This window comes from Syngnathus acus, chromosome 15 (assembly GCF_901709675.1).
Source record: "Syngnathus acus chromosome 15, fSynAcu1.2, whole genome shotgun sequence".
In the NCBI taxonomy this organism is placed as follows: Eukaryota; Metazoa; Chordata; class Actinopteri; order Syngnathiformes; family Syngnathidae; genus Syngnathus; species Syngnathus acus.
Genome location: NC_051100.1, coordinates 10,052,211 through 10,079,420, shown reverse-complemented (window position 1 = coordinate 10,079,420; position 27,210 = coordinate 10,052,211). Strand labels below are relative to the sequence as shown.

Here is a 27,210-nt window from a genome sequence, read left to right as displayed (position 1 = left end):
GGCTGTGTGCTCTGCCTTCTCAACATGCACAAGAAGGTGGACAACTGAGCTCTCCTTTCACTTGCCGTTCAACCTTCCACTTGTCAGCAGCTCAGAGACTGGACAAGCAGACGTGGTGAGTGAGGAGAGTGAAACTTTTCTTTACAACGGCAATTTGGTCTCCAGGATTTTTATCTCATCAAGGCACTGACCATGTCTGAGAGTATTGTCAGGAAGATACAGCCCTTCACAATTGGGACTAAACTGTCAGTTCCCGCCGTGCCAAAATGCCAAGAGTTCTCCGAGACTTATTTGCAATGCCAGAACCTTGATAACTGCACACTGCAGCAGAACCTGAACTCGCTCTACCTCAGCCGACAGCAGGTCTGCGCACATGGACCCTGCCTGGTTGCGCCCACCGACCAGCGGGTAGCCCCCGGGAAACACAAACAGGAAGACATGATCGCAGAAGACCACCTGAACCAGAACCTCGCGCCTTCTTCTGCTGTTTCGAGAGCCATCAAAAAGATCACAATTTCTGGGAGTAAGAAAAGCCCAGAGAACACCATTTCTGTGGGACTAAGACAGCGATCCATTTTGGGAAGCACATCCAAAAACCACAACAACAACAACAACATCAGCGCTACATGTGATTGCAGCCTTCCGAGGATCGTTGGGGTTGATTGTGACAATAAACCTCACTCTCAGTTCAAGGTACAAGACATTTAAATGACATTTAAAAAATAGATGTATTTGATTGTTTGATCGCACCAGAGCCATGTTTGTTTTATTCAGATTAAGACGACCCTAAAACTGCTATATTCTCATATTTAAATGTGTTCTTTTTACAAAACTTACATCCATATTTTTTATCTTTCTTTTTTTAATGTATAAAATTTAAGTCGCTAAATGCTCTTTGAGTATTAGTCTTAATGTATTAATTTGTCTCCTTAAAGCTTTAGATTTAATGAACAGCATCATGATGCTGCAGCCTAATTTGAAGAATATTTGTGATAGATTTATCATGCTGGTTTACAAGCTTACATATATCATTAACAACAGTGCAATTTGTCTCAAAATATAAGGTTTTATTGAAAACAAGCAATGGCGAGGATTATCCGGCAATACAGGGGCAAACCAAACCAAAACTAAATCGACAAAAGTCCATCCAACAGGTAAGATGATTTTTTGAAAATTTGACTGTTAAACTGATCTGTTTTTTTCCTCCCTCAAATGAGTAGAAATACATGGTTTTTCTTTTTGGAAAAAATATTTATTGTTTATCTGTTATAGTAGTGCTGGTGAATTTACAGTATGTTGTTTGCCCTCTGCATTTCCATATTTGACACATTTCTGGGGCACTATGACAAAGGCAGTTTGAGTCCTTTAATTTCTTCTTGTTTGGCTGTCACTAAATGGAAAAAGTCATCAGTCAGCAGAATAAGCCAATCCGCTTTAGCCTACTGTATGTAGTGTGTTGCATGACACTGGGCGAAGTGTGTTATGTTTGGCAAGGTGTACGTTGAAGTCATCTCTGTTTTCATGTGTGTGTGTGTGTGTGTGTGTGTGTGTGTAGTGCTCTGTTACAGCACACCCTTCAGAGGCAGTGCTCACTGGAAAACATGAGGTCAGGGAAGATGTTAACAAAAGAAAAGACATTGTAAAGTCCACATGGAGGCCGGTAATAATAACACACTAATACAGCGATGGCCTCCCCCATCCTTTTAGGTCATGCAACTACATGATGCATCTTCATTGCCACCCATGCTAACAAATCAAACAATGTATTTTCTTGGCTCCATTATATTTATTTATTTATTTATTTATTTATTTATTTATTTATTTGTAGCCAAAGATAAAAACTGAGCAGGAGATAGAAACAGGCATTGCAAGCCCATGTTTAATAGCAGACACTTGAGAATCTGCCAGCTCCTGCTTCCTCCACGTACCCAGGTGTTTCCCGGCCGGAGAGGTTCAGGAATGCTTGAGTTGTGGGAACATTCTGCTCATTTTTTAAAATTAGATATAATGCTGACATGATTGAGTTGTTTGGCCTTGGGATGTTTTCAGTCTTACTGAAACGTCATGTCGGAATCATGGTCACTGAAGATGTACTGGTTAATCCCCTGACATCCGTACAAGCAGCCTGAATCCTAACGACTAAATTTTTGTGAACTTTCAGACTAACATTTAAATTTCCCGTTGTCTGTATGACAGGAGAAAGACCCTCAAAAATGTCAGCATCACGCACAGAGTGAAGCCCCGACCAATGTTACATCCAAGAGTGACTGCTATAGTCAGCACACATCTCTCTTCAACAAGAAAGTACTGCAGGTAAATATATTTTTTGTAACACACATTACATATCTGACGACAGTAACTAACTGAAAATTTACAATTATGAACTGGATTTAATTGTCGTGCTGCGATCACCAGTAAATATGTTGTTTTAACGATGCTGTAAAGACCTCTTGATTGGTAGACAAATAGAAAATGGAAAAAGCAGTTTATTAAAACTGCATTGTGGTTACTACTTGTGCGTGACATTCCCTCGCTTGAGTAATAGCAGGAACCTGGCTGCCCCTCTTAAACTTAAATGGAATATATTTAGAATCCTAATGAATGTCATTGCTATCATCCATCAACCTTTTCTAATGTGAAGAGACTTTTCCACATTACTGTGAAGGTTTTTAAAACTACACTGGAACTTCCAAGCACCCTAAAAATGATACAATTTTATAAATCAAAATTTGGGGGGAAATATGCCTCAGATGCCAAACCAGCATCATGTGTAACCGCACTAATTTTGTTATGACTTCAGATCAGTGAGGATCTAAAAGATCAACTCCCCTAAATTGTTATTGTTTCTTATTTTGGAATGAAATCATACATCAGCACTCATGTTGGTAGAGCGGAATTGTGTCATAATAAAGACCTGAACCAGAAATGAGAGTTCCTGCAATACAGAAATCAGTCTGGCTGTATTTTTTGTTTTTCTTTTTCAATATGCATCTTCCCTAAAAATATAGGGGGGAGTGGGGGTCCACTCTACCTTTTCCATTCTGTCTGCCAAGGATTTTCAAAGTTGACTAGTTGCTGTTTTGTTTTTTTTACTTTAACTTTGCCTTTTAGTCATAATGTTAAATTTTATATAAAATATAATCTTCAGTTAAAGTTTTTTCATACTATTGAAAACAATTTAGGCGATTTTTTAAACTTATTAACAGTATTTTTATCTATTTTCTATTTAAAAAAAAAAAGAGAACAACTTGAAAGTCAACTTGTGCAGTCTTCCACTGCAGTCAGATGCAGGCAAATGCTTTCTGCTAAACCTTTGTGACCACAGAAGGAATAGTGTGAGACTGTGTTTCTTTTATAAGCTGTATATTATGCCTAAGAATGGAATCAGCCAAAATATGTACTGCTTCTTATTTTGTCCCAGGAACTGAATGAGCCGTGTTTAGCTAAGGGGAGACGAGGAGGGAAAAGCGCCACAAGTGAAGCAATTATTTAGGGATGAGATCATTGTTTGGCTCCATCTCTTCACGCCTATGGCCCCGCAAGGCTCTATGAGCTGCAGAACGGGGCGCGTTATCTCATCCTTACTTCCAGGCCGGCGGACCTGTGAGTTTGGCAGAAGGACATTTTGCGCAGGCAATCTGGCCAAATATGAATCGGTCCATTTTAATAAGATGAACTGTTTGGGAAATGTTTTTGTGTTCAAAACAATGCAATACTGTAGTTCATTATTCATCTTAGCAAACATAGCCTTAAGGTCAGTGATGCTTGAGTTTTTAAGAAACAAGCATAAGAAATTGATTGTTGCTGATTTACATGCGTTATGTAATTTTTTAGGGTTGGAGATTTTGAATTGGCTTAATGCTTGAGGTTAAGATCGCAAAGCCGTTCAGCACAGCTGTATTGAAAGCTTCTTCTGCAAAACACCACTTTCACCAACTCTTTCCATGATAAAGTCTAAAAACCTGCACTCTCACAGTTGTTTTCCGAGCCAAGCCACATTACTGCAGCAGTTAAAACCGTAGCTGAATCGTCAACATTTTACAACCTGTAAAAATGTACACTTGTGTTCTTGTTTTTACCTTCAATTGCTAAAATGAGGCTTTTTAGGACTAAAAGGCTGTCTGAAACTGGGCCATATTTCTTTCAAATTATATTCACCAAAGGCCTTCTTTGTTTTCAATATTGTCACAGATTTTTCACATTATAGAAGCAGTGATAGAATCTAAACTGCCAACATTAGCGCTCTTCTTTTGGGGTTTGACCAAGGCCCAACTGTACATTGGGATCAACAAGCCATTGTCGTGCAGAGTGGACAGGAAGAAACAAGGGAATCATAGACTTCCTGTATGAGGTCATTGTGAGCTATGAGAGCCTTCCAGATTGAGGCGATAACAGCAGGCACATTTTGTCAAACTCTTTTCCTTCTGTTCTACACCGAAATACCTAAGATGCCTCTAGGGTCCCGTAAACATAACACAAACTTCTCTGAAGCCAAGTGGCATCACACATTTCGTTCTTGGGCAAAGTGGCTTGTCATGTGTGGTCTCGATGTTGGAAGTGAGTTTATAATATTTCTTATTATTCTATATATATTCCTTTAGGCTCAATGTGTTGACATTGTAATGGCTTATGTGTGCACTGAGCTGTAATTTGCCGTTCCATAAAGTACACAAGAAGAGCTCTGTGGAAAATAAACGTTTTACTGATTTATGTAGGCTCTAACTTTGGTCTTGTTTAGAACTGGAAGTGCCAGTACCAGACTATTAATTTAGCAAATCAATCATTGTGACTGAAAGAATTGCTGGCACTTTATAACTGGCAATAAACTGCTTTTGGATTTTGTCACCTACTTTTGAGTTCTAACTATTTATGTCATCAGCCAGACAAGTCTGCTCTCCACAAAGCTTAATGCAATCGTGTCCTGGCAGCGGCCATGTGAAAATACTGCTCTGAATAAGATGAAATTGAGAACAAAGAGTTTCTTGATGTGCCTGAAGCACTCTAAGCCAAGTTCTCTTTGCTCTCCTCATCAGCAGAAATAGCACTGTATTTACTAACACGTCTTGAGAGGTAACACATCTGATGTCATGCAACCAGTAGGCGTCGACAGTCGTTTAACAGAATTTATACAGTTCTATAAAATGTGTTTGTATATTGTGTAAGAAAATTGGATTTGCTTGTTATAAAAGAGATTAGAATGAAATTAACAAAGAGGAAATGGGTTTTGTAGGCTCAGACGTGGAGCAAAAGCAAACTGCAAGACCTGAAGGACGACTCGAAAATTCAGGGCTGCCCCCTGCAGGACTGGGATGAAGCCTCACAGATACTTCAGCGAGATCTTAAAGACTTTGACAACACTCTAATTCAACTTAATCAGGTAGCTTTTTCTTTTTTTGTACGACAGTGAATATTTACAATGTTACAGTACAATAAAACGCAAACTTACCTTGACGTTTAAGAACATTTTGAATGAAACCATTAATCACAAAGAGTTTAGAATAGTCATCTTTTGAAGAAAATGTTCAGAAATGGTAGATTACAGATAATAAACATACCCAGAACTTCAGAAACCAACAAAAAAGCATAATCGAGAGTTGTTGGGGTTATTTTTGAGTTGACGAATTTCACAAAAACACTAAATGAAAGACTCTGTAGGATATTAAATTGCTTCTTTTGTTCACCTCTTTTTTAAAAGACAGGTGATCAGCTGATCTGCAAACTGAATCCCACCTCTGACCTTGTGAAGAATCAGCTCAGCCAGTTGAAAGACCAATGGAACATTCTGAAACAGACAGCTGCCACTCAGTCCAGGGTCTTGGGAGGATCCAAAAACCTGCAGGAGTTCAACAAAAAGGTGGACAAACTTGAGACATGGATTAAAGAGAAGGTAAAGTGGAGCTATTCATTCTTGTACATCATACCATTTAGGCTGTTTTTACCATTTTTTGACAACACAAAAATTTAAATGATCAACAATTACAGATATTAACTCATTAAATATTCATCCATCCATCCATTTTCTGAACCGCTTAGTCCCCACGGGGGTCGCGGGAGTGCTGGAGCCTATCCCAGCCGTCAACGGGCAGTAGGCGGGGGACACCCTGAACCGGTCGCCAGCCGATCGCAGGGCACACAGAGACAAACAACCATTTGCACTCGCACTCACACCTAGGGACAATTCGGAGTCTTCAATCGGCCTACCAAGCATGTTTTTGGGATGTGGGAGGAAACCGGAGTGCCCGGAGAAAACCCACGCGGGCCCGGGGAGAACATGCAAACTCCACACAGGGAGGGCCGGAGGTGGAATCGAACCCGCACCCTCCTAACTGTGAGGCGGACGTGCTACCCAGTGCGCCACCGAGCCTCATTAAATATTTAATTTATAAATCATTCACATTCATTCACGTGCATTTATTCCCTGTATTTATTTCCTTATCGGGTAGCTGTAACCAGTGGCTGACATTTACTGCATGAATAGTGTGGCGGATGCTTTTTTTTTTTTAAGTTGAATTTTGATCGCTTATTTACAGTATTCGCTTGTCTACTCATGCTGGGGACTTTTTCTGTTAATGCCTTTCCTTGATGGCAGGTACAATGTGATATTATTCTGTTCTCTCTAAAAAAATGTCTGGTTTCCCAACTAATGGAGCCGTCTTTTATGTGTGCCAACAGGAAGAGGAGCAGTCTCTTGTTAATGTCCTGGGTGCAAACGTTGACAAAATGCAGCTAACCAGAAGAATTTTAGATTTAAAACAGGTGAGCGCTAGCAATAATTGTGAATAGTCATATTCAGAAACAACAAAGCAGAACATTTTACATCAAAGTTAATTGTTAAATGAAATACAATTATTATGATGGTTAAACACACCGTATATATTTGATGTACTGTATTTTGTGTTGCTTTTGAGGACACAACTTTTCTTCATTTGTAATTATTTAAGTTTGTTGGTTTATTTTCTTTCTTTAGGACGAACAGCTGTATAGAACCCTCCATGAAGAGATTAATCACATGGCTTTAAAACTGGAGAAACAAGGGAAGTCTGATAGTAAAAGCATCTCCAGCAGGAGAAAAAATATCAATAAAATGTGAGTGTCCTTCAAGATCAAGGGTCTCAAACTCGTTTTTCTCATGGGACACATTGTTGCTATAGTTTCCGTTGAAGCCATATACTAAATGTATGATTGACTTACATTATGTTATATACACACAGAAAAATAATGCAAATTTAGTTTTGAAATCAGAAGCCACTAAATTGATCAACTATTTATCAATTGAATTTAAGGGGGGGGGGGTCAGTAAAAAAAAAAAAACTATTTTATCTCAGTGTTGTTAAAAGTGAAGACAATTTACAAGAAACAAAGTCTACACACATCATTTGCCTTTAGAGTCACATAAAATGATGCCACGGGCCGTATCTGAGTTTGACACGTGTTCAAGATGTACTAAAATATTTTTTCTCAATTGTTTTCTGCTGTTTACAGGTGGTTGAAGGTGCAGTCTCATCTGAAAAAACACAAAGACAATCTTCATCTTGCATTGGAAGTGTCCTCATTTTACCAGCAGGCTGACAATACGTTATTTGCCATTAATAACATGGTAATCGAATTCATCTTCATGATGTTTTTCCCTGTCCAACACATGGAAATGACATCACTGACACATTTGCTTTTATCTCAGATGAAAAGCATATTTGCCTCAAAAGAGCCAGGCCTCTTCGGAGACAGAGAAATACGTGACATTGCCAGTCAAATCATGGTAAATAAAACATAATTGAAAGTATTTTTCAGGAACACTCCTCACCTAACCAACATGCATGTGTGCGCTAGATGTTAGATGTCAGCGTGTCCCAGCTTTCAAATCTCCACCCTGCCTTGGCTGCCGGTGTAACACAGAAGCAGAGTGAGGTGAAGGACTGCTGGGTTTCTCTTCAGAAGGTTTTCAGGTAAGCCAGCAGATCCGGATAAGACAACTACGATGGTCCTGTGAGCACAGCTCAGTAAAACTTTGTAGTAAATTTTAAAGAAGGACCAATTTTAATGTCTGGGATAAGACCAGACAATCATCAGTGGAAACAAAATGTGTTTAAATCAGTATAATGTCCACAATGTAAATGGATAATTAAAAATAAAAAGATCATTTCAAGGCTGACAGTAATATAACAAGTTTTATGTACTATATATATAGGATGCCAAATTAATAGGAAAGGCTGAATGAATTCATGCAGAAACAACTTCTGCAGTCACCACATCTTAGCCCAAGAGAACACCCATGGAGAATTTGGATCAACATTAGACAACGCTCTCCACCGCCATCATCAAAATACCAAATGAGGAAATATCTTTGGGAAGAATCATGCTCATCCCTGCCCGACCATGAAATGCTCACAGCATGTCCTACTCGGGGACAATCTTCAGTTCCATAAATGACGTAACCGCTGTCATTTAAGCCGTGTGCCTTGGCTATTTAAATCCAGAAGACACAAACGCTGGCAGAAAATTCACAACCATAATTGGAGTTTATTGTGGGGCCCTGCACAGCAATCTCTCGCTCTGCTTGTCCTGCAGGAGTGACCGGACAGCCCTCCCCCCCACAGGCTCCACATTCACCAGGGAAGATGCTGACCCCTTGACACCAACCCAAGAACTCCAATGCAATATGGGAACAGAGACTCAAACGAGCATGGGAAAGCTGGGTAGAGAAAGGCAGAGTCACACGGAAGACTATACGGTAAGCAATGTAGGTCTTACCGTATGATACTAGCGTGACCACAATGTGGCTCTTAGCTAGGAGTGGAAATGTGTCATCAGTCCCTGAAACATCTGCACGTAAAGTGTTCGATGGCTTAGAACAGGGGTGTCAAACTCATTTTTTTCACGGGCCGCATTGTAGTCATAGCTTCTTTCGGAGGGTCATTATGACTGTCAACCCAAATAAATGTATGAGCACATATTATATACAGTAAAAGCTATAAAACAAACTGACAAATAACCCGTTTTCAAATCAGACGAGTAAAAACTGGTCAAATATTATTAAAAGTGAAGACAATTTGCAATTCTAGTAATGACACATGAATTTGATGCACAATTTGACTTCGCGGGCCACATAAAATGATGTGGCGGGCCGTATCTGGCCCCCGGGCCTTGAGTTTGACACATGTGGCTTAGATAATGCCTTATTTATAGTTTGAGAAGGGTTTTCCGGGGTTAGATGTGAACACGGACACCCAACAAGCATGTTTTCATTTCTTCTATTCGGTAATGTATCGCAGTACATTGTCAGATTTCATAGTACGGTCCCAAAATTAACATTATACTTTTTATTCCCTTCTGTCCTGAAATACCAATTTGTAGCTACCGCAAGAACACCCGGTTTAAGTATTGCACAAGGTTCCATGAAATCTGTCAAGCTCTGACTATGAAACCTTGGTAAAGGCTGGGCCAGCGCAAACACAATTTTACCTTCACCTCAAAGTCAACTGGTTTACATAGCCTTTTACTTTATGGCAGAATAATATCCTGGCTCTGCCCCCTGAGCAAACTACAGCCATTGATGTGTTCATAGATGGCAGGCGAGTGGATCATAAAATGAAATTATATTCTGGCAACCATGTAAGAAAACTATCGCGTATGACAATGTTGCTACTTAGACAGAGCTGAACATAAATTTACAATGACAAACTGTGAGTATGCTGCAGAGAAATTACTTGACTGTGTAGCATCAGTATTGTGTAATTTGTATAAAAGTTCAAATGTTCTCCATTCTCTCGACAAGAAAATGCTTGTAGCTATGTTCAGTTTAATCCAAGTGAGTCATTACTGTTAGTTGTGCAATTAATAATGTAATGTCTGTTGAGCTGTGAGTGAGGGCGGGGCAGGTTGAGTCGTTAGTGACGTCATGGAGAAGGGATGCGCCAGATTTGGGAAAGGTTGGCTCACTCAATCTGTGTGTGGCCGCCAGCAGCTCTCGGGTGCACGTGTGTTTTTATTGCCATTTGTGATTTATTAAACAGGCGTTCAGATTGCAGCAAGGTCTGTGTGCATCTTTGACCACATCAAAACGCATTATGATAAGATAATTGAAAGAAAATCCAAACGTCCAATAAGACAGCCACTAGTTAAATAGTAGAAAGTCATTTGTCTCTTGTTTTGTGTTTTACCTCGGGCGCCTGTGTGTACCGTATTTTCCGGACTATAAGGCGCACTTAAAAACCTAAAATTTTCTCAAAAGCCGACAGTGCGCCTTATAGTCCGGTGCGCTTTATATATGGACCAAATTCCTAAATTTAAACTGGCCCGAAGCATTGTGTCAAGAAATCAATCATAAGTGGCCCGCTGAAGACTATGAATCATGAATCAAAAAGACTATGGATCATTATTTTGTGATTATAAAGTTGTTGCGTCTGAAGTTGAAATAAAAAAGATAAAATGGAGAATGATTTGATTTGGATTAAAAATCTGACATGACGCATTAATGGTGCGCCTTATAGTCCGGTGCGCCTTATACAAGGACAAAGTTTTAAAATGGGCCATTCATTGAACGTGCGCCTTATAGTCCGGAAAATACGGCACTTAGTATTTGCAGCTGGACAACTTAATTTGTTAACAGACACGTTCTAGTGTGCAAATACTGTTGACCGCATGCATCGTGCATAAATACATCCACTTGTCAAAAGTATTTTAGTTGCCCGTGTATACATCAACATCCATACGCCTGCGCTCACTTATCAGTATGGATGCCAGTAGTACGGTCTCTCTATTGCTAGAGGTAAACACGAACATGATTTGTTTCTCCGGCTAAGTGCTGTCAGACGCTAGGCCTGCAGACCAGATGGACTCGGTGCTAAGTGATAGTTTTTGGCTGACATCACTTCATAGGAAGACACTCAAGTCGAAAACAGATGAGCTTCAACACTACTGTCGGTAGAAGTGTCTTGTGAAACGAGATGGCCTGAAAAGCAGAATACCACTTCAAAAGATTCACTTGCACTGTCTGACTTCATCACTTTCATAATCTTTGGATGTTGGGCACACTTGACAGATTGTTTATATTAAGAAGAAAGGAGAACAGAAGCAAATGTGTTGGGAATGGATGTCGGCTCCATTAATCCTTCTTGTACTGGGATGTGGCATTTAAATCAGGGGTTAGCTTCGTGACAACTTTGAACGGCCATCTTGTTCTGTATTTGTTTTCCGAAAACTGTCATACTTCGCCTTTTTGTGGTCGTGGTTTTCATGCGAGAAGTATTTTGGGGGTTATTCTTGGTCTTGTCCAACTGTGTAATTAGCATTGTGTGTTTCATTTAACCCAGCCAATGAGTTCGCTTCAAGTTTGCGGAATACATTTTATCTTACGTTTGATAATTTATTCTTTCCGCCAGGGTACATCTGAATGTTGTGGGAGTACTAAGCAAAGCCAGGCGCAGCAAAGTGTGAACCACACCTCTTTACCCATGAGAGATGGGCCTGATGATGTCATCAGTCATCATTCAGGGAGGGAAAGGTAATGTCAGCCGAGCTGTACTCCCTCGCTCTTATGTAATAAAGTCTTTATGTAAGTCATAATATGAGTTCCATGTCTGTGTGTTCTTTCCAACAGAGACCCTAGAGGTGAAACCAAGCAAGCCACTGCCTTGAGAGGCCACCCACAGCTTCATATTCAGCTCCAGAAGTTCACTGTGTCAGCTGACAAGGTAAACTTACCTCTGCCAGCAACACCCCCCAAATTATTTTTTTTTGAAGGGAAAAAACGTATACATCTCGTTCTCAAGCCATCAAATTTCATTGCACAACCCGCTTAGTTGGTACTCCATTTGTGTTCGCTTGTTCTTCCAGACACAATGCTGCTATGTAGAAGTAAACTTAGATGCTCATATGTACCTATGCAAAAGATTTTTTTTATTAGGTCTGGAATGGTGAACATCTATTCTCGTAAGCTAACGTCCCATCTCTTTAACCTAATTGCTTTCTGCAGACTTTGTCCTGGCTGAAGGAAAATGTTTCTATGGCCACACAAGTGTGCTCTATAGCCACATGCGAGGGACCAGAGGAGGCCAGGAGGTGCCAACATGCAGTGCAACAAGAAATCCTCACCAACAAAGCCAGGATAGAGGTGGTCAAAAGAGTAAGCTACAGCCTGAATAAGTTAAACTTGCATGAATTTTTCACTTGTAATTTGCCCAATCGATGGACAGTTATTCAAATTATCTGAATGTCCAATTTTCAGGAGGGCTATGGGTTGGTCCGCGCTCAGCATCCAGGCAGCACCAGGATAGAACAGTTCCTCGGCCAGCTGGAGATGCTTTGGGAAGAACTGCAGAGGAGACACCAGAGGAATGCTGTATTCCTGCAGGCCTCGGAAGACCTGGGCGTGAGGGTAACATTCATCGCATAACCTGTACTCTCAAGTCAGACAGAAATTATTGTCTTGAAATGAATGGGCTCATGGCAGATGATTAAGTATGTTTTTCCTTTGTGAGAAAGTTCATGTCCAGAGCTGATTGTGTCTGCAGTTCATTCAAATTTGATTTACAATGGTATTAAGTGAATATGACTTTGGTATTTTACAAAGTATAAGTGGCGAACCAGCCACATTTTCATTGCTTATACTGGGCCAGGTTTCTTGCAATGAAAAGTACAGCTCTCGCAAACTTTGACATTCAGTTTCTTTACTGTAAAGGTTTTTAAAGTACGACAGAGACTTGGAAGCCGAGAGGCCGGGCTGGAGTCGACGGAGATTTCCATGAAGGAGTCCTCGCTAGCCTGTGACCCTGAAACCACGTCAATTAAAGAACGAGAGAGTGGTCGGCTAGTGAAAGAAGTAGCCATTCGTGGCCTCGAGCTCGATACGCTCAGACAAGAGGTGGAGCGTCTCCATGGCCGCAGTCACCTACATGCACATGGCTTGCGTATGGAAGAGATGGACAGAAAGTAAGATCAGATGTCATTTTTTAAACAAAGAAGTTGTACCCATAACTGGGAGATTTATGAATGTTCTGCTTGCCAGTTGTAATTTCATTTATTTCTGAGTTTTTATTATTGAGACAGAAAAATACAGAATAACCACAGATTCTTTTTTTCTTCGATGTGCTCATCCGTTTAAGGCTTCGTCATTTCTGATTCATAGAGCACATGATGTCTAAACCTGTCTTGACATCTACTTCCCCACCACACAATGAATGTCAGACTCAGCCTTTCCATGCTTTGGTTGACTTATAGCATGAAAGGTCGTTGCCATGGTCACTAAATACAACTTGGGATTTAGCTGTATCATTAGATGTACCTATACTCATAAAAACCAGGCTGCAAAGAACACCAAACTGACTAAAGAAAACAAAGAGTGGTAAAAGTTTCCATTTAGGTTCTTCAGAGTAGGTAATGAGCAAGGCCTGGAATAGACACCTCAAGAAAACTCTCACGAACCCGCAGTTGGGCCAGTGTCATTTATTAACATTGAACGCAAGCAACTTCAACCCCGTTTAATGTGGAAAAATATCCTTTCAAACGGCTCTGTTTCCCATCTCAAAAGTAAATTCTGCACACATGTAGGTAGAACCTTGCTCTGATTTAGATTTGTTTATGTGACACATGACGACATCAAAACATGGTTCTTGCATAGTAAAATAAACTCAGATGATACATTGTGTGTCAAATATCCTTGCTGAAAAGCGCTCAACTGGGAATGCAGGTGATTATTTCGGTGTGCCTGATTTTCCAGTGTTTCAAATGTTTCCAGGTATCAACGTGTTCAAAACGCCCTGACTCAGCAGAGTTCCGAGCAAATGCTGACTGAGTTTTTGGAGCATTTGGAGCTTGAGGAGAGTCAAGAGCTTGACAGTAGTCAATATTGCTTCAATCAGGTAAGACATACCAAATAACTTTTTTCCTGTCTTGTTTTTTTCCTGTTTGTCTTCCCCTCTGTCTTTATATGAACTACCTTATTTTCCGCACTATAAAGCGCACCGGATTATAAGGCGCACCTTCAATGAATGACCCATTTTAAAACTTTGTCCATATATATATAAGATATATACATTTGGCCCACGGGTCGGACTTTGGACACGCCTGCTGTAGTGGCTCAATATTGGTCCATATATAAGGCGCACCTGATTATAAGGCGCACTGTCGGCTTTTGAGAAAATTGGAGGTTTTTAGGTGCGCCTTATAGTGCGGAAAATACGGTACCTTGAAAAAAAAATTATTTTGAAGTACATAAAGTATAATAGATATTTTTGTATAGCCTCTCCTCAGTAAGCGTTCATCAATTCCTGACTTGCTGGGACTTCAAAGCAGCGGTGAGGCTAATCTGAGCATGGGCGACCATGTGGAGGAACTGGGAGAAACGGTGGCGATACTGAATGACACAGTGGGAGAATCCATACAGGAGCTACTGAGCCAGGTTGGACAAGATAAGAATAAGTACAGAAACCTGTGTATTATTTGGTAGAAAGGTTAAAAGAATTTCTATGCCAACAATTGTGCAAAAAAAAAAAAAAATAGCAGCATCTGGTTTGATTTGCATGCTATGGATTTAAAAGGCCACAAATGAGCATTTTTTTGGGCCGTTTTCTTTTAAGTCATGTGATTTATGCAGCGCACGTCAGGATAGCACATAAACATGTCTAAGGGCATCGACGTCACCTTATAACATTTGTAATGTTTATCTCACTGAGGAATAATGACTAAAAAGTACAATTTTACAAGTTCTCATGATGACTTGTGTGTAACACTAGCAAGCCAGACTGGCTGTGTGCTTGGAGGAGTGCCTCTGCGGCTGCAATGAGCTTAACCTGGAGATCCTTGAGAAGGAGACAGATCTGGCTGTCCAATGTGAGCCAGATAACTGTGACTTTGAGACTCTGCGGGAGAGGAACACCCACCTTGAGGTGAGCGAAAGATTGTTTTCCAAATTCAGAAGTTCACTAAGGCTAATATGGTCTTGAATCATTTTTGACTTTAGATTAAGGATACACGCATTTTTGTTTCCTGCCAGATTTTGATCTGTGTGTGTATGTTTGTGTGTTTAATGGGTGTATCACATCCGAAGGAAACAGAGTTAGTGGTGTACGTTTGGAAACACTAAATATCTGTATGAGTCATGTGCGCACACACACGCACAGCTATCTGGACCTAATACCAGTGAAGCAGAAATGACCTAATCCCACAAACTGAAATAAATATACCGTCAGGAGACAGGAATCCTATCTCACTGTTCTTGATGCTCACTGTTGCAGACGGACGGAATAAAGTATCGCTCCCAGAGAACCTTTAACACGATTAATTACCGCCTTGTCAAAAGGAAGAAAAAAAGGTGGACACGATGGCTTGTTTGCTATTGCGTGATCAAACATATGTGGACCATATGTTTTCCCTGCTGTAGAGAACATATGAAGTCATGGGCAACATTACAACTGGTACATGCTCACAAAAACTGTGCCAAAGATGATGCTGTAATCGGGATTCTGTGATCCTCACAGATTGACTATGAAGTTCTTACTGATGAAGTCAAGGAGATGGAGAGCCAGGCTTCTCGCTTGAAGGAGCTCTGCCCAGAAAGAGTACTTTGGACCAAGATTCGGGCAACACTGAAGGTCTGGATGGAGCTGGGGAAAAGTATGGTGGAGCTCAAATCACGTCTGCAAGAATTCTTGCATCTCCAAGACTTCTTCAGGAGCTACCTCGCAATAATGTAAGCTCATTGCAGGGGTAAGCCCTTCTTTAAGGCCAGATGTTCTTGCCATATTTCATTTTGTGTGGACATCTATAAAAAGTATAGAGCAAAGGTCTTAACTTAAAATGTGACGTGTTCAGGAAGTTCGAACTCATTTCCTGGTCTGAATCTGACAAGCTAATGTACGTCCGTTTTGGGTGGAGGTCTGGTCATTCTCATATTCTGTGAATGACTATCCTCACAAGTCTGTTCCTTGTCTCTTCCAACAACTCTTACCTCACCTCCACTTCTGTGACTAGCTCATGGACAGAGGACACCCGGTCATGCATTTTCTCCGATACCTTGCATTTGAGGGAAGATGGACAAAGCCTGCAGTCCACAGAGCTCGATATACAAATTGAGCAGAAGTTTAAAGAGTTTGACCAGCTGGCAGCATCTGGGAGAAACATTTTAGACAAAGAACACCATCTCACTCAGATGGTGAGCTGGGTTTTATATGTATCACTGGATCACCGGATGATTTTCCTTCTGACCCTTAGTAATGTGTTCCAGGTAGGAGAGCGGATAGAGGAACTGCGGAGTATGCTTGGGTGGATTTCTGTGCACTGGATAGCAAAGAAACAAGAGTGGAATGACAAAAAGAGTATGCAGGAGTCCCCAATCGATAACATTTACTCCGAGGCCACGTTGTGCTCCCCATCAGAGGTACGTTTGCAAAAAATCACCTGAAATTTTAAAAGTTTGCTCAAGATACACTCACTGTTTAAAACAAATGAAAATATTTGTAATAACTAATTGGCTTTTTTCTGGCTTCTTTTTTTAACAGTCAACAAATTCTTACGAATTCTGCCAGTCTCTGAATATCATCTCAGACGAAAGCAAATCCAAGGCGAGAGAAGACAGCCAGAGCTCAGAAAAGTTTCCTGGACATGCACAACAACCAAACGAGAAGCAGTTAGAAGATGACTATGAGGTCATGAAAAGTATAATTCAACGATCAGAGTCTCCCACACCGGCCGTCACGGTCATTAAGGAGCCCAGCAGTTCCTCTTTAGGGAGCATGGTCAACCTCATTCTCAGCTTTGGTAACACAGGGGACAGCCAGGTGCAGGTGGTCGATCGACCTGTTTGGATTGATGATGTAGAAGAAACTTCGGAGGCTCTCCACAGGGTCAGTACACTTTATAGTTTTGGGTCATCCAGCAAATGGCTTTTCAGACATCGCAATGATATTACCAACAGCAACAGCACCTCTCCTTGACTATCTGCTTTTTGTTCATTTCTCATTCTGCTTTGGCCGTCATATATTGTCTTTTTGCCCACTCTCTCCTTTAGCCCAGTGCGCCTGCCTGTAAAAAATTCTGGAAGCGCTGCCAGGGGCTTTTGGAAAATACTTTGGGTAGTTTAAAGCGAAAGAAAAAGATTTATCGGCAGAGTGCAAACGAGGTAAATTGCAGGGTGTGAATTGACAACGCATGCTGCGCTCGCCTTCAAGTGTGCTGAGACTGCATGCTGTGTGGAGTTATTTACACCGTATAAAGTGCAGCCGGCCGGCCCTGCTCCATTTGCCAAGATGAGACGTTTTACACTTGGACGAAATATTTGAAAACCTTATCGCTGACAAAATATTATTTTACTCACGGCATCACAAATCTCTGTTTTTGGTTAATGTTCACGTGTCAGTTCGAAAAACGTGAAAATACAATTTATTGGTAGTGCTAAGAATTTTCCTCTCACAAACTTCATAAATGCAAACAAGAAGCCTATAAATTCGGCTTTAATGATGCACAATAACTGGAGCGATATTTTACAGGAGGGAAATAGGGGTGTGTTATTTTTACTATATAACCATGACTTCAGATTTGATTTACGTCAATCACATTGTGATGAAAGTCAAGTTGATGTGGGCAGGTCACTGACGACATCAGTAATATTCTTTCAGTACGGTACTTACGAAGAAAGAAAAATCATGAGAGAAGGGATGATTTTCAGTTTTCATATTCACAGACAGCTCATGCACAAAATTTGAACGCAATACTAAAACATAAGAGATCAATGTGGGCTGGCTGGCCCGCTCACTGTCGAACATATTTGCAGGCTGAGAAAAAAAAATCCTCTCACTCGGTCTGCTTAATATCAACTACCGTGTAACATATTGAATTTATATCCACCAGTCAGCACATCATCATGTCAACAACAGCAAAGAAAAAATAAGCTTGCTTTTCTTAAGTATGATGGTTATCGTTTTACCAACAAACTTCTTGTAACTCTAATGTGGAGTAAGCACTGATGTTGTCGTGATGACAGATTCAGTAAAGTTTCCCGGACCTCTTTAAATGGTTTTTAGTTTCCCACTTTATTGCTTTTTCTCTCCTTTCCAACCTTAAGTACAGCTTCAAAGTAGCTTAGGTTCCATTTTTAGTTGTTTTTTTTTTTGCTCCACAGTTCCAGATGTCCCCACACAGATGTGTTTGTAGCTCAGAGACAGTCACTTTTGATTCACAGTACATCACGAAATAAGTTTCTTGGTGCTCTTGCACCTTGGTCTTCCAAAGGATGCAGATTTACATTTTTTTTCTTTGCTTTCACTTAACAAATTGCATGATAATATTAAGTTCATATAAATAAATGGGTTGAATGTTCGCACACAAATATAAGTCATGTTTTGTATTTTTTCAGTGCTCATTCTATCATTAACACATGAAACAGATCTAGTTCTTTGCTGACTGTAAAATGGCAACACGTATCTCTGATGGGAGGGAAGAAAAAAACATTCACACGTCTCTCTATCTCTTCGTAGGTGAGTACTTACTTCCATGTCAAGGACAACAACTCAGCTGTGGCCCCGGTGTACGAAAGTATCTCTCTCCCGCGTCAAAAGAGCCGCTTGACATCCTCGGCCTCCCCTAGTGCCTCGCCATCCTTCTTTTCACCACCTTCCACAGCGCAAGCACCTCAGACTAGCGTATCCTTCCACCCTTTGAATGGAAGACATGTCAACAACTCCATATTCTGCAGCCTTAAGCGAATGGGCAAGAAGAGGAAGAGAAAGCACGACACTCGCAGGCATACCATCCAGAAAGTCATGGGTGTCGACCAGGAAGCAGATGAGCCCCTTTATGCCGGTGAGACGGTCACTTATGACACGCGTACCTGGCCACTCAAAGACGGTCGAAGGAAGAAAAGCTCGCCACAGTGCGGGGATGGAATTGACTCTATGGAAGGCATAAAGAATCCGCCACTGAGAGAGTTGGAGTGCACTGGAGAGGACGCTATTACTCCATATGCTGTTTCAGAGGGACCAGTCACCTCCACCCAAGGGGCAGGCCGCTGCAGATTTCTTTCCTTGGGCTCTGTGTTGAGCTTCGACTTGACAAAGGACATGACTCTCATCCCTAGCATTCAGGAAATCATAACTATAGCTCCTCCAGAATCCAATAAGGCTTCCGGGACGAATCCAGATCCAAACTTCCAACGGCACACAGAATTAAGTTCATTCAAACAAATCCGATCGTCGCCAGGCAACGCTGCTAGCAGAGCCGCAATCAGCTCTGGGACACAGATGTCTACAGAAATTGTGAAAGACTTGCCTGATAATGACGGCTATTTCCACACACCTCCTCCAGAAAAAGACGAGGCTCAGTTGGCATCTTGTTCGTCCAAAAGGCAGTTCAACCTGCAGGGTGATGCCGAGCAGGAAAAGGATGAAATGTCACCAGGACTCAAAACTGTCGAGGATGACACCTGCAAGTTTTCCCAACCTCCTATTTATGTGAATCAAGCGACTTTAGCCATAGGCACTGCGGCTCCTAAACACCAGTGCCCAAATGTCCATACACTTATTCGGGACCTCAATGGACACAAGTACCATAAAAGTGCAATCACGCGAGGTGGACATGATGAGAAGCCAGGACAGTGTCCACACCAAGCTTCTCATATGATTGTCAATGTCAAATCGACTATCAATGTTCGTCAAGACTCGGTAGACTCGGGTATCTCCAGCTCCAGCAGCATCAAACTTCATCCTGATGCATCTTGTCCAGATAATCCCCAGATTACCGGAATGGTTGGGAGGCTCTTGTCCCTTCAAGTAGGACGCGTTGATCGCATGAAGATGACAGAAAATGTGGGCGCTTCAAAACCCAAAGAAGATCCACAACAAGACCATGTCCACCTGGACCATCAACAGTTTGAGGAGGAAGAAGAAGAGCTGGAAGGCATCTGGAATCAAACTAGCAATTTGAGGCAGAGTATCTGCTCAGATATCATGTACCAGCCTAGCCAAGACGAGCCCATCTCATCGGATCAGCCGAGTGAGCCCACTCCCAGCTCATGCACCAGCAAACTGCCCGCTAATCTCTATCGAAACCTGGCCACGGTTTCAGAACCCAACCTCTTTGTGGCCGACTTCAGGCTGCCGTCTAGCATCCAGAGCCTCCTGGGTGGCAGCAAGGAGCCGAGTTTCCAGGGCCCGCCGCAAACTGTAAGAGACAGAAGGTCCTGGGCAGCTTTTCCAAATAGGGATCAAATTGACAAGACCTTAGTGGTTGTGAACGAAACAGCTGCAGATCAGTTGAAACTTCCAGATGTTGGTGACAGTCAGAAATATGTCTACCAATACAGAGAGGAGGAAGATGAGGAAGAGTCAAAAGATGGGAAGGAGATTGGAGAACACACAGCTAGTTCAAAGGTAAAGTGACCATGCTGACCTGAATTGTTGAATCAATTCATCTTACTTCTGTTAATGTGACTTTTTGTTTTATTTTGCCGTGTTTGCCCACATTTTCCCAGCATAGTGCAGAGTTCAAGCCTCTGCCAAAACCAATATAAAAAAAAAAAAACTTTTCTCAGGCAGTGCCAAGTCGTTCAGCTTCCAAATTTAATAGTTGTTCTTTGGCCGATGTGACACTACTCATTTAATGTTAGTTAAAATCAGCATAAAAGAGTTTCCAAAATACTGACAACCACAATGTTCTGTTTCCGCTACATAATCACCAAGCAGTTTTAAGTAGGAATACTTTCTAATCTAAATTCCCTACATACAGTGTCATGAAAAGATAAATAGTAGTAAATATAAATCATCATTTAAAACGTCATTTTATGTTTATTTCGGGATGGCTGATATTTACATTTTCTTCTCAACAGCGTCAGTCAAACGGTTTCTGTTACCAAAACGAGGATGCTCAAAACTTTGAACCCAGGGATATGCAGGACGCGTCAACGGCCACAAGAGGGCGCTGCGCTACCCTAGTAAGATTGAAAGCATCTTTTTGCCTCAGAAATTAGTCTCCTTCGATTGAAAGAACCAGAATCACTTTTATAACGCCTTTTAGAATGAAAATCCTGATCTGCAATCTATGGAGGGAACTCTCGAGAGGAAGCAAAAGCTTCAACTTGGAGGAAAGAAAGTAAGAAAGCTTCCATTTGTTATTCAAGTGAGCACGGTCAGCAAGTGTAAAGTCCCCAGTCAGCAGCATACTTTTATCTTATTTCCACAGGCTGCCTCCAGAGGCTGGAATTCATACCATACGGTCTTATATCGTCACACCTTATGCTTCTATCAGGATAGAAAGGAAACACTGAGGGTGAGTACAATCTCCATGAATAATAAAATCAGACAGTAATACACGCTCAGTAGTGGTCAACTTTTGCTGCCTTGCAGAGTTCTGCATGTGGCCTCCCGCTGAACCTCACTGGAGCCGAGTGTTCATCTGCACCAGAGTACACCAAGAAACCAAACTGCTTCCGTTTGAGGTAAGATGGTAAAACATAATGCATTACAATGATTTCAGATGTAACAAAGGAGGTTAGCTGTGTGAATATCTCCAACTTTTGTGGCCTTCAGGCTACGTGATGGCTCTGAATATCTGTTCAATGCCTCGTCACGCTTTCTGATGAATAAATGGATGAACAAAATACAAGCAATCACAGGTAAAGAGATTTACAGTATGTCAGTAAGACGACAATGCAATAATCTTTCGTTCTATCTTAAAAGGTGCAAGTCAGTCTGTGTCTGCGTTATCAAGCGACCCAGTAGCTCAAGACGTCCTCGTTTCCTTGTAAGAAAAGATCCTGTCCAACCTAACAGCATTGCTCTTGCAACGAATACTCTGTAATGGAAAGAAAACATCTGTCCCTCCCAACAGAAGCCCCCCTCTGTGCTCAGCTTGTTATGGTCTGGCCAAATGCTACTGCTCCTCCCAGCATGATGTCACCTCCACGTTTCCCAGACGGAAACCCCTGAACCGAGCCAGAGACATGGTTGTCCTCTCCAGAGAGTTCACGTGCTTGCCGCACAGTCACCTAAAACGTATGGAGGAACATTCGAGCATTTCATCCACACATGGACACTCCTGCAGTAAGGCCCTCGAGTCTTCTATGTATACAGACTGTGCACTCTACTCCAACAGTGATTTCTCTAGTTTTGCTGTAGACGTATATAAATATCAGAAATGCCAAGTAAACAAAAGATGATTATGAGACAATAGATTAAGATTTCAACTTTTACAGATACAGTTTGTAATGAAATACCTTTTTTTAGTTGAGCAAAATGATTGGGACAGATAGACTTAAGACTTAAAATGTATTATTATTTTATTATTATGATTGCTGAACACAAGAATATCCATTTAACACAACTGGTCCTTTAAAAACACATTTTAAGGGAGTTGTCTTTTAGATGGACATAATGGGTGAGTCATTGCAGTTATGATCTTCTACACTAGGGGGAGCCCATGTATTGTTTTACTGCTGCCCGGGCCTGGACTGAATCAATATTAGGAATTCAATTTTCTACACTGGTTAAATAAATAAATAAATAAATAAATAAATAAATAAATAAATAAATAAATAAATAAAACTACTTGGCTGTCTATAAAGCTACACCACGACCAACATTAAAATACAGTAGCGTAGTAGGTCTCAGTGTTTGGCAAAAACATGGCAGAGGTTTTATCTCTCAAAAGTTTATTAAATCATTTTATGTGTTTTATGCGCAGTTCTGTCATTGCCATTGGGCTTTTTTATTTTTATTAAGATCTTGATGAGTTGTAATAACACTGGCTATGTTATACTACTATTTATTATTATTATTATTATTATAGATATTAACATGAAAAAGCAAGTGTATAAGTAAAAGTACAAATACATATATAAAATACATAGTCTTTTATTAATAACAATGAGAGAGTAGTAACTTTCATCATGAATAAGTAAAATAGTTGAATATTAGTATACTGTTGGTCTCTAACGGTTTTAGAATTATACGTGACAGGGATCGGAACAGAGTTTTTACATTAGTATAAAGTACAAACTTCTTCCAACCAAACTGTGCTTTACAAATGTATTGTACTGGATTGTACAAACAAACAAAACTGTAAGCCACCCTAACACAATGCAGTTTGAACATTTAATTCAGTGATTCTTTCAAGTATCACTAGAGGGAGCTTGCATGCCATGACTAGCTCTTTTACGTCATTGTGACTCATGCACATTGCTTCATTTCTTCACAGACGATGATGATGATGATTATGATGGCAGCAGCTGTAAGCAGATGGTGACTCAGGGAGGAAGTGGAGACAACACCTCTTCCTCCCATCCGTCTCCCCCACACAGCAATCAGGACTGGCCGAGCAGCAAGTTTCCCTCCCACTCTTTCACTTCTGGTTAGTTTACGCCTATTAACCTGAATGACCTTGACAATACGTCGTCTGAGAGCGTGTCGACTATTTGCGTTCTGTGTGTCTCCTAGCAACCTATCAGAAGATCAAACCCACGCAGCAGAACTGCGGAGGTCTGGAGAAAGGGTCTAACTACAGTGTGACACTAGTGCTGGGAGACAAGTCAATGGACAGTGAGACCTGTAGCGTGCCACCGGTGATGGTGGCCGGATGGCAGCGGAACGCTTGCCCACCCACGAGCTACACCAGCCTGCCCCGGCCTGGCAACAAATCAGTTTTTAAGAAGTTCTTTGGCAAAAAGGACATGTGACTTTGCACCGGTCGCTCTAATGTGCAGTGCACGTTTTTATGAGTATTATCTACTACTGACTATATTTATATTCAGAGTTGCTTTCGCAGTTTTATTTGAATGTGTGAGATTTCTGTGTGATTTTGATACTGTGTGTGCTATGTAGTTTAGTTTGCCGCTTGTCTTCATTTTACATTTTTGTTGTGTTCTATGAGGCAGCACGATAAATAGTGGAGTTAGCATTTTTGTGCTTGCCTGGGTTTTCTGCAGGTACTCAGACTTCTTCCCAAATACCAAAAACATGCATTTACGCTTTAATCCGGGTTCGAGGACCACATGGGGCTTGTTAAAAAAAAAAAAATTGCTCGCTGAAAATGGAAACATTTGCAGAGATTTGCATAAATGGTGATGCATATTGATGTTTCTTACACTTTTAATTCAAGCTGATAATTTTTGTAGAAAATAATTAACATGATCAAAGTCTTCACATTTCTTTAAGAATCATTAACAACATATAATTTCAGAAGCCTTATTAAAAACTGATAGCTAGGCCTTGACCTGCGTGTATCCCTCCCACACAAACTAAACTGGGATAGTCTCCAGCTCCCCCAATGAAGATAAACGGCAAAGAAAGAAAATAAACGGATGTGTTGTTTGTCTTTTATCAGTGTGTGTACAAAACAGCACTGCAGGAAGTCCATTTTGAAAGAACATTTGCATACTAAAGTAATAACACTTACGTACAATACACTAAAGTCATTACAGTGGCGCCCACAATTGTTTCCCTCCTGTGTGTTTTGCACTCATTAATTTCTTCTTACACTAAAACCTGCAGTTGGATACTGCTTGTGATGCTTTGTTACAGCAAATTTTCATAATAAAACAACTTAACAGTAATGATTTCATGCAGTTGTGTTTTTAATCTGTAATTAAAACATTTTTATTGGTATATTAGTCGTTATTAGTGTGGATCAAATTTGCAAAAAAGGTTTAGGAATTTGTTTTGGAGTTCCTCAACCTTTTAATCTCAATATAGAGGACAATTATTTTAAGACTAATGCATCTAGGGATACACTTGAAATTTTTGAATACAAATAAAAGGTCACCTCACATCTGCCCTGATGGTGCAGAACAGCTGCTCCAAAATAAGATATGCATTTTACTTTTTGTTTTGCTCCAACAAATGCTTCACCTGTCAGTTCCCAAAATTTGGCTTTTAAACGTGCATACATGCACACGGCCGTTGCAGTAACATACGAAATGGAGACAGATCTGTATTTGCGGTCCATATGTGCCAAATTAAGCTGGCAGGAGCATCCATCATTGCAGGTCAGCAATGTGAGAACCATTATCACATCTCTGACTGCTGCATGACTCACACAGCAGTTTGTTTAATGTACATAAGCTACAGTACATTCATGTGTCACATCGATGTACTTTCAAAACTGCGTACTTACATCAGGTCCACAACATGTGCAAAAATATTGGACACCTGGTCATTGCACTGAAAACAACTAAAAAGAGAAGAGTGAGGATTTGCAGATTCTCTTCTTTGAGGACTTGGGGCATTTTAGTGCCTAAATGAAATTCCTCAACTCACTGGAAAAGCATGACATTGTAACCACAATGAAGACAACCAAGTTTTAAATGACAGCCGCATCCTTTGCAATCCACAGGGACAAAAGCCTATCTAGTGATCATCCCTGCTCTGATCCTTGTACTCAACCTGTGAACTCTGACCTCTGTGTCATATGCTGACTTGAGTTACCACTGCGAAGGCTTACCCCCCTCCCCCCTTTACTGACATTATAACGTACTCTGCTGCCGTGTCACCGCCACTTGTTGCTGGATTTAAGGCTCAGGGGTGAGATGAGGGATAAAAGTGGCAAACAACAATCTTACTTGGGAAACTCAAGCCTATCCGCACCCCACGGCTGCAACCTTTGGGGTGAGCCTGTTAAAATGATGGAATGGGAAGAGCGGTTTAGGAATCACTAAGATGGGAAGCAGCTTTGCATAGTGGTTAAGGACCCAGGTCGAATGACATTTAAGTCTTTGGACCCTTTTGGACATTCAGCTCGCTGCTACTATCTGTTTTAGTGTAGGGGAGAAAATGAAAAGTCACAGCCTGCATATGCTTCTAATAAATTCTTTCTGCGTATGCTTTCAAAGGGTCTCATATGGGACACAATTTGAAAAAGAAAATCCAACTTAATTAAAGGGGTTGTAATTAATTCATCCCACAATTAATTTGGATCACACTTGAATCAAATAAAAACAGAAGACACAATAAGTTGTTGTGGATATGAATCGGATATGAAGTGTGCTGTAATTATTCATCCTTGGCAGTTTTTTGATAGAATATCAGGCCTTTTATTAAGACACCTGGAAATTGAAAAATCGTGACAAAAATGCTCCTAAAAAAAGTAACAATGCTATGTTTGCACAGCACTACAGCTGCTGTCACCCAGCATATCTTGACGGCAATATCTTCAAGTCCCATTTCTCTCATTGCAAGCTCTCTTTAGTCCTAGATTGTCAGTAAGCTCCTTGAATTTCTGTGTGAAGGGATAAAAAAAGCGAGGTGCCAGACAGACATCTGTCCCACAGCTTGGAGCAAATGTACCTCGGAGATATGGATATTAAGGCATATCCATTCGGCGTGGCTTTTAACGCGATGCTGCCCAAGCTTAAGGAACATTAATGCTTTCAAATCACCGAGGACAGTTGCACGATGGTCACATGTGGTATTCATAGTATTGAAAGAGCGGGCACGGTATGGCCACATCAGGGAAGTGTCACTAAACACATTGTGTTGATGTTCCATCTTCCATCCATTAGCCTTAGCGCTAGCATTGTGGGTGGACTGGGGCCTATTTCCGGTAACTTTGGGTGAGCGTGAAAATGCTGAATATGATGGCAGGCTCTTTATGCAGTGTCATCAATATGCTTCAAGCTTAGAAAAAAAACCAAAAAGTACACCGTGGCATATAATCACATCATGACACATCAAAAGGTATCCAGACAGCACTTAGGGGATAAACCTGGAAAAGGTCACTCTTACATAATCCCTCTGCTCTCATGCAGCTGTCTGCTTGCCAATCCAGAGTGGCGGGTGCCACCTCACTGTGGACTGCCTCAACGCCAATGAGCCTTTAAATATATGCCCAAGTAACACACTCTATCATACCGCAACAGAAGCGGCACCATTGCAACGCCGCTTTGGAGTGCCAACCATTGGCGAGACGTCAGAGGTGGCCAAAGAGCAGATGCTGGCGCAGCAGTATGTCTGACGCACATCACAGCTGGCTGCTCTCACTGCGGCTGGCCTGACAGCTTACATCACTTACGCAAGTGATACTAAAAATAAGCCGAAATTCGAGTTTCACTTTGAAATGACCGGACACTCTTTGGAAAAGGGGCCAATATTCTGACTGGCTTTCAACTTTAAAAAAAAAAAACAAGAACTTTGGAGGTTTATGACATATGGCTCAATATCCATCGAGTATTATTCGTGTGTGTGTGTGTGTGTATATAAAGTTCAAAATGGAGAAGAATGGAAGCCAAACCCTAAA

The 27,210-nt window shown here is 41.0% G+C and overlaps 1 protein-coding gene across 5 annotated transcripts; it reads left to right on the top strand.

The window, feature by feature from the left end:
- Positions 1–24,532, top strand: LOC119134475. 5 transcript variants are annotated; one of them, XM_037271161.1, is made up of 35 exons: positions 1–693; positions 1,065–1,154; positions 1,556–1,660; positions 2,197–2,313; positions 5,231–5,377; positions 5,696–5,887; positions 6,673–6,756; positions 6,968–7,086; positions 7,483–7,597; positions 7,679–7,756; positions 7,828–7,943; positions 8,566–8,728; positions 11,379–11,500; positions 11,597–11,690; positions 11,972–12,121; positions 12,224–12,367; positions 12,677–12,927; positions 13,733–13,856; positions 14,237–14,395; positions 14,730–14,882; positions 15,474–15,685; positions 15,967–16,147; positions 16,220–16,372; positions 16,494–16,838; positions 17,003–17,113; positions 18,468–20,357; positions 20,813–20,917; positions 21,001–21,075; positions 21,166–21,252; positions 21,330–21,421; positions 21,513–21,598; positions 21,663–21,726; positions 21,814–22,025; positions 23,179–23,331; positions 23,418–24,532. In XM_037271161.1, the coding sequence occupies exons 1-35, from the start codon at positions 193–195 to the stop codon at positions 23,654–23,656; spliced, it is 7,029 nt and encodes a 2,342-aa protein (XP_037127056.1). In that variant the 5' UTR covers positions 1–192; the 3' UTR covers positions 23,657–24,532. The 5 variants fall into 5 exon arrangements, with proteins under 5 accessions (XP_037127056.1, XP_037127055.1, XP_037127057.1 ...); XM_037271160.1 differs by having other exon boundaries at positions 12,224–12,373; XM_037271162.1 differs by having other exon boundaries at positions 12,224–12,373; positions 12,677–12,930; positions 13,745–13,856.
- The last annotated feature ends 2,678 nt before the right edge of the window (positions 24,533–27,210 follow it).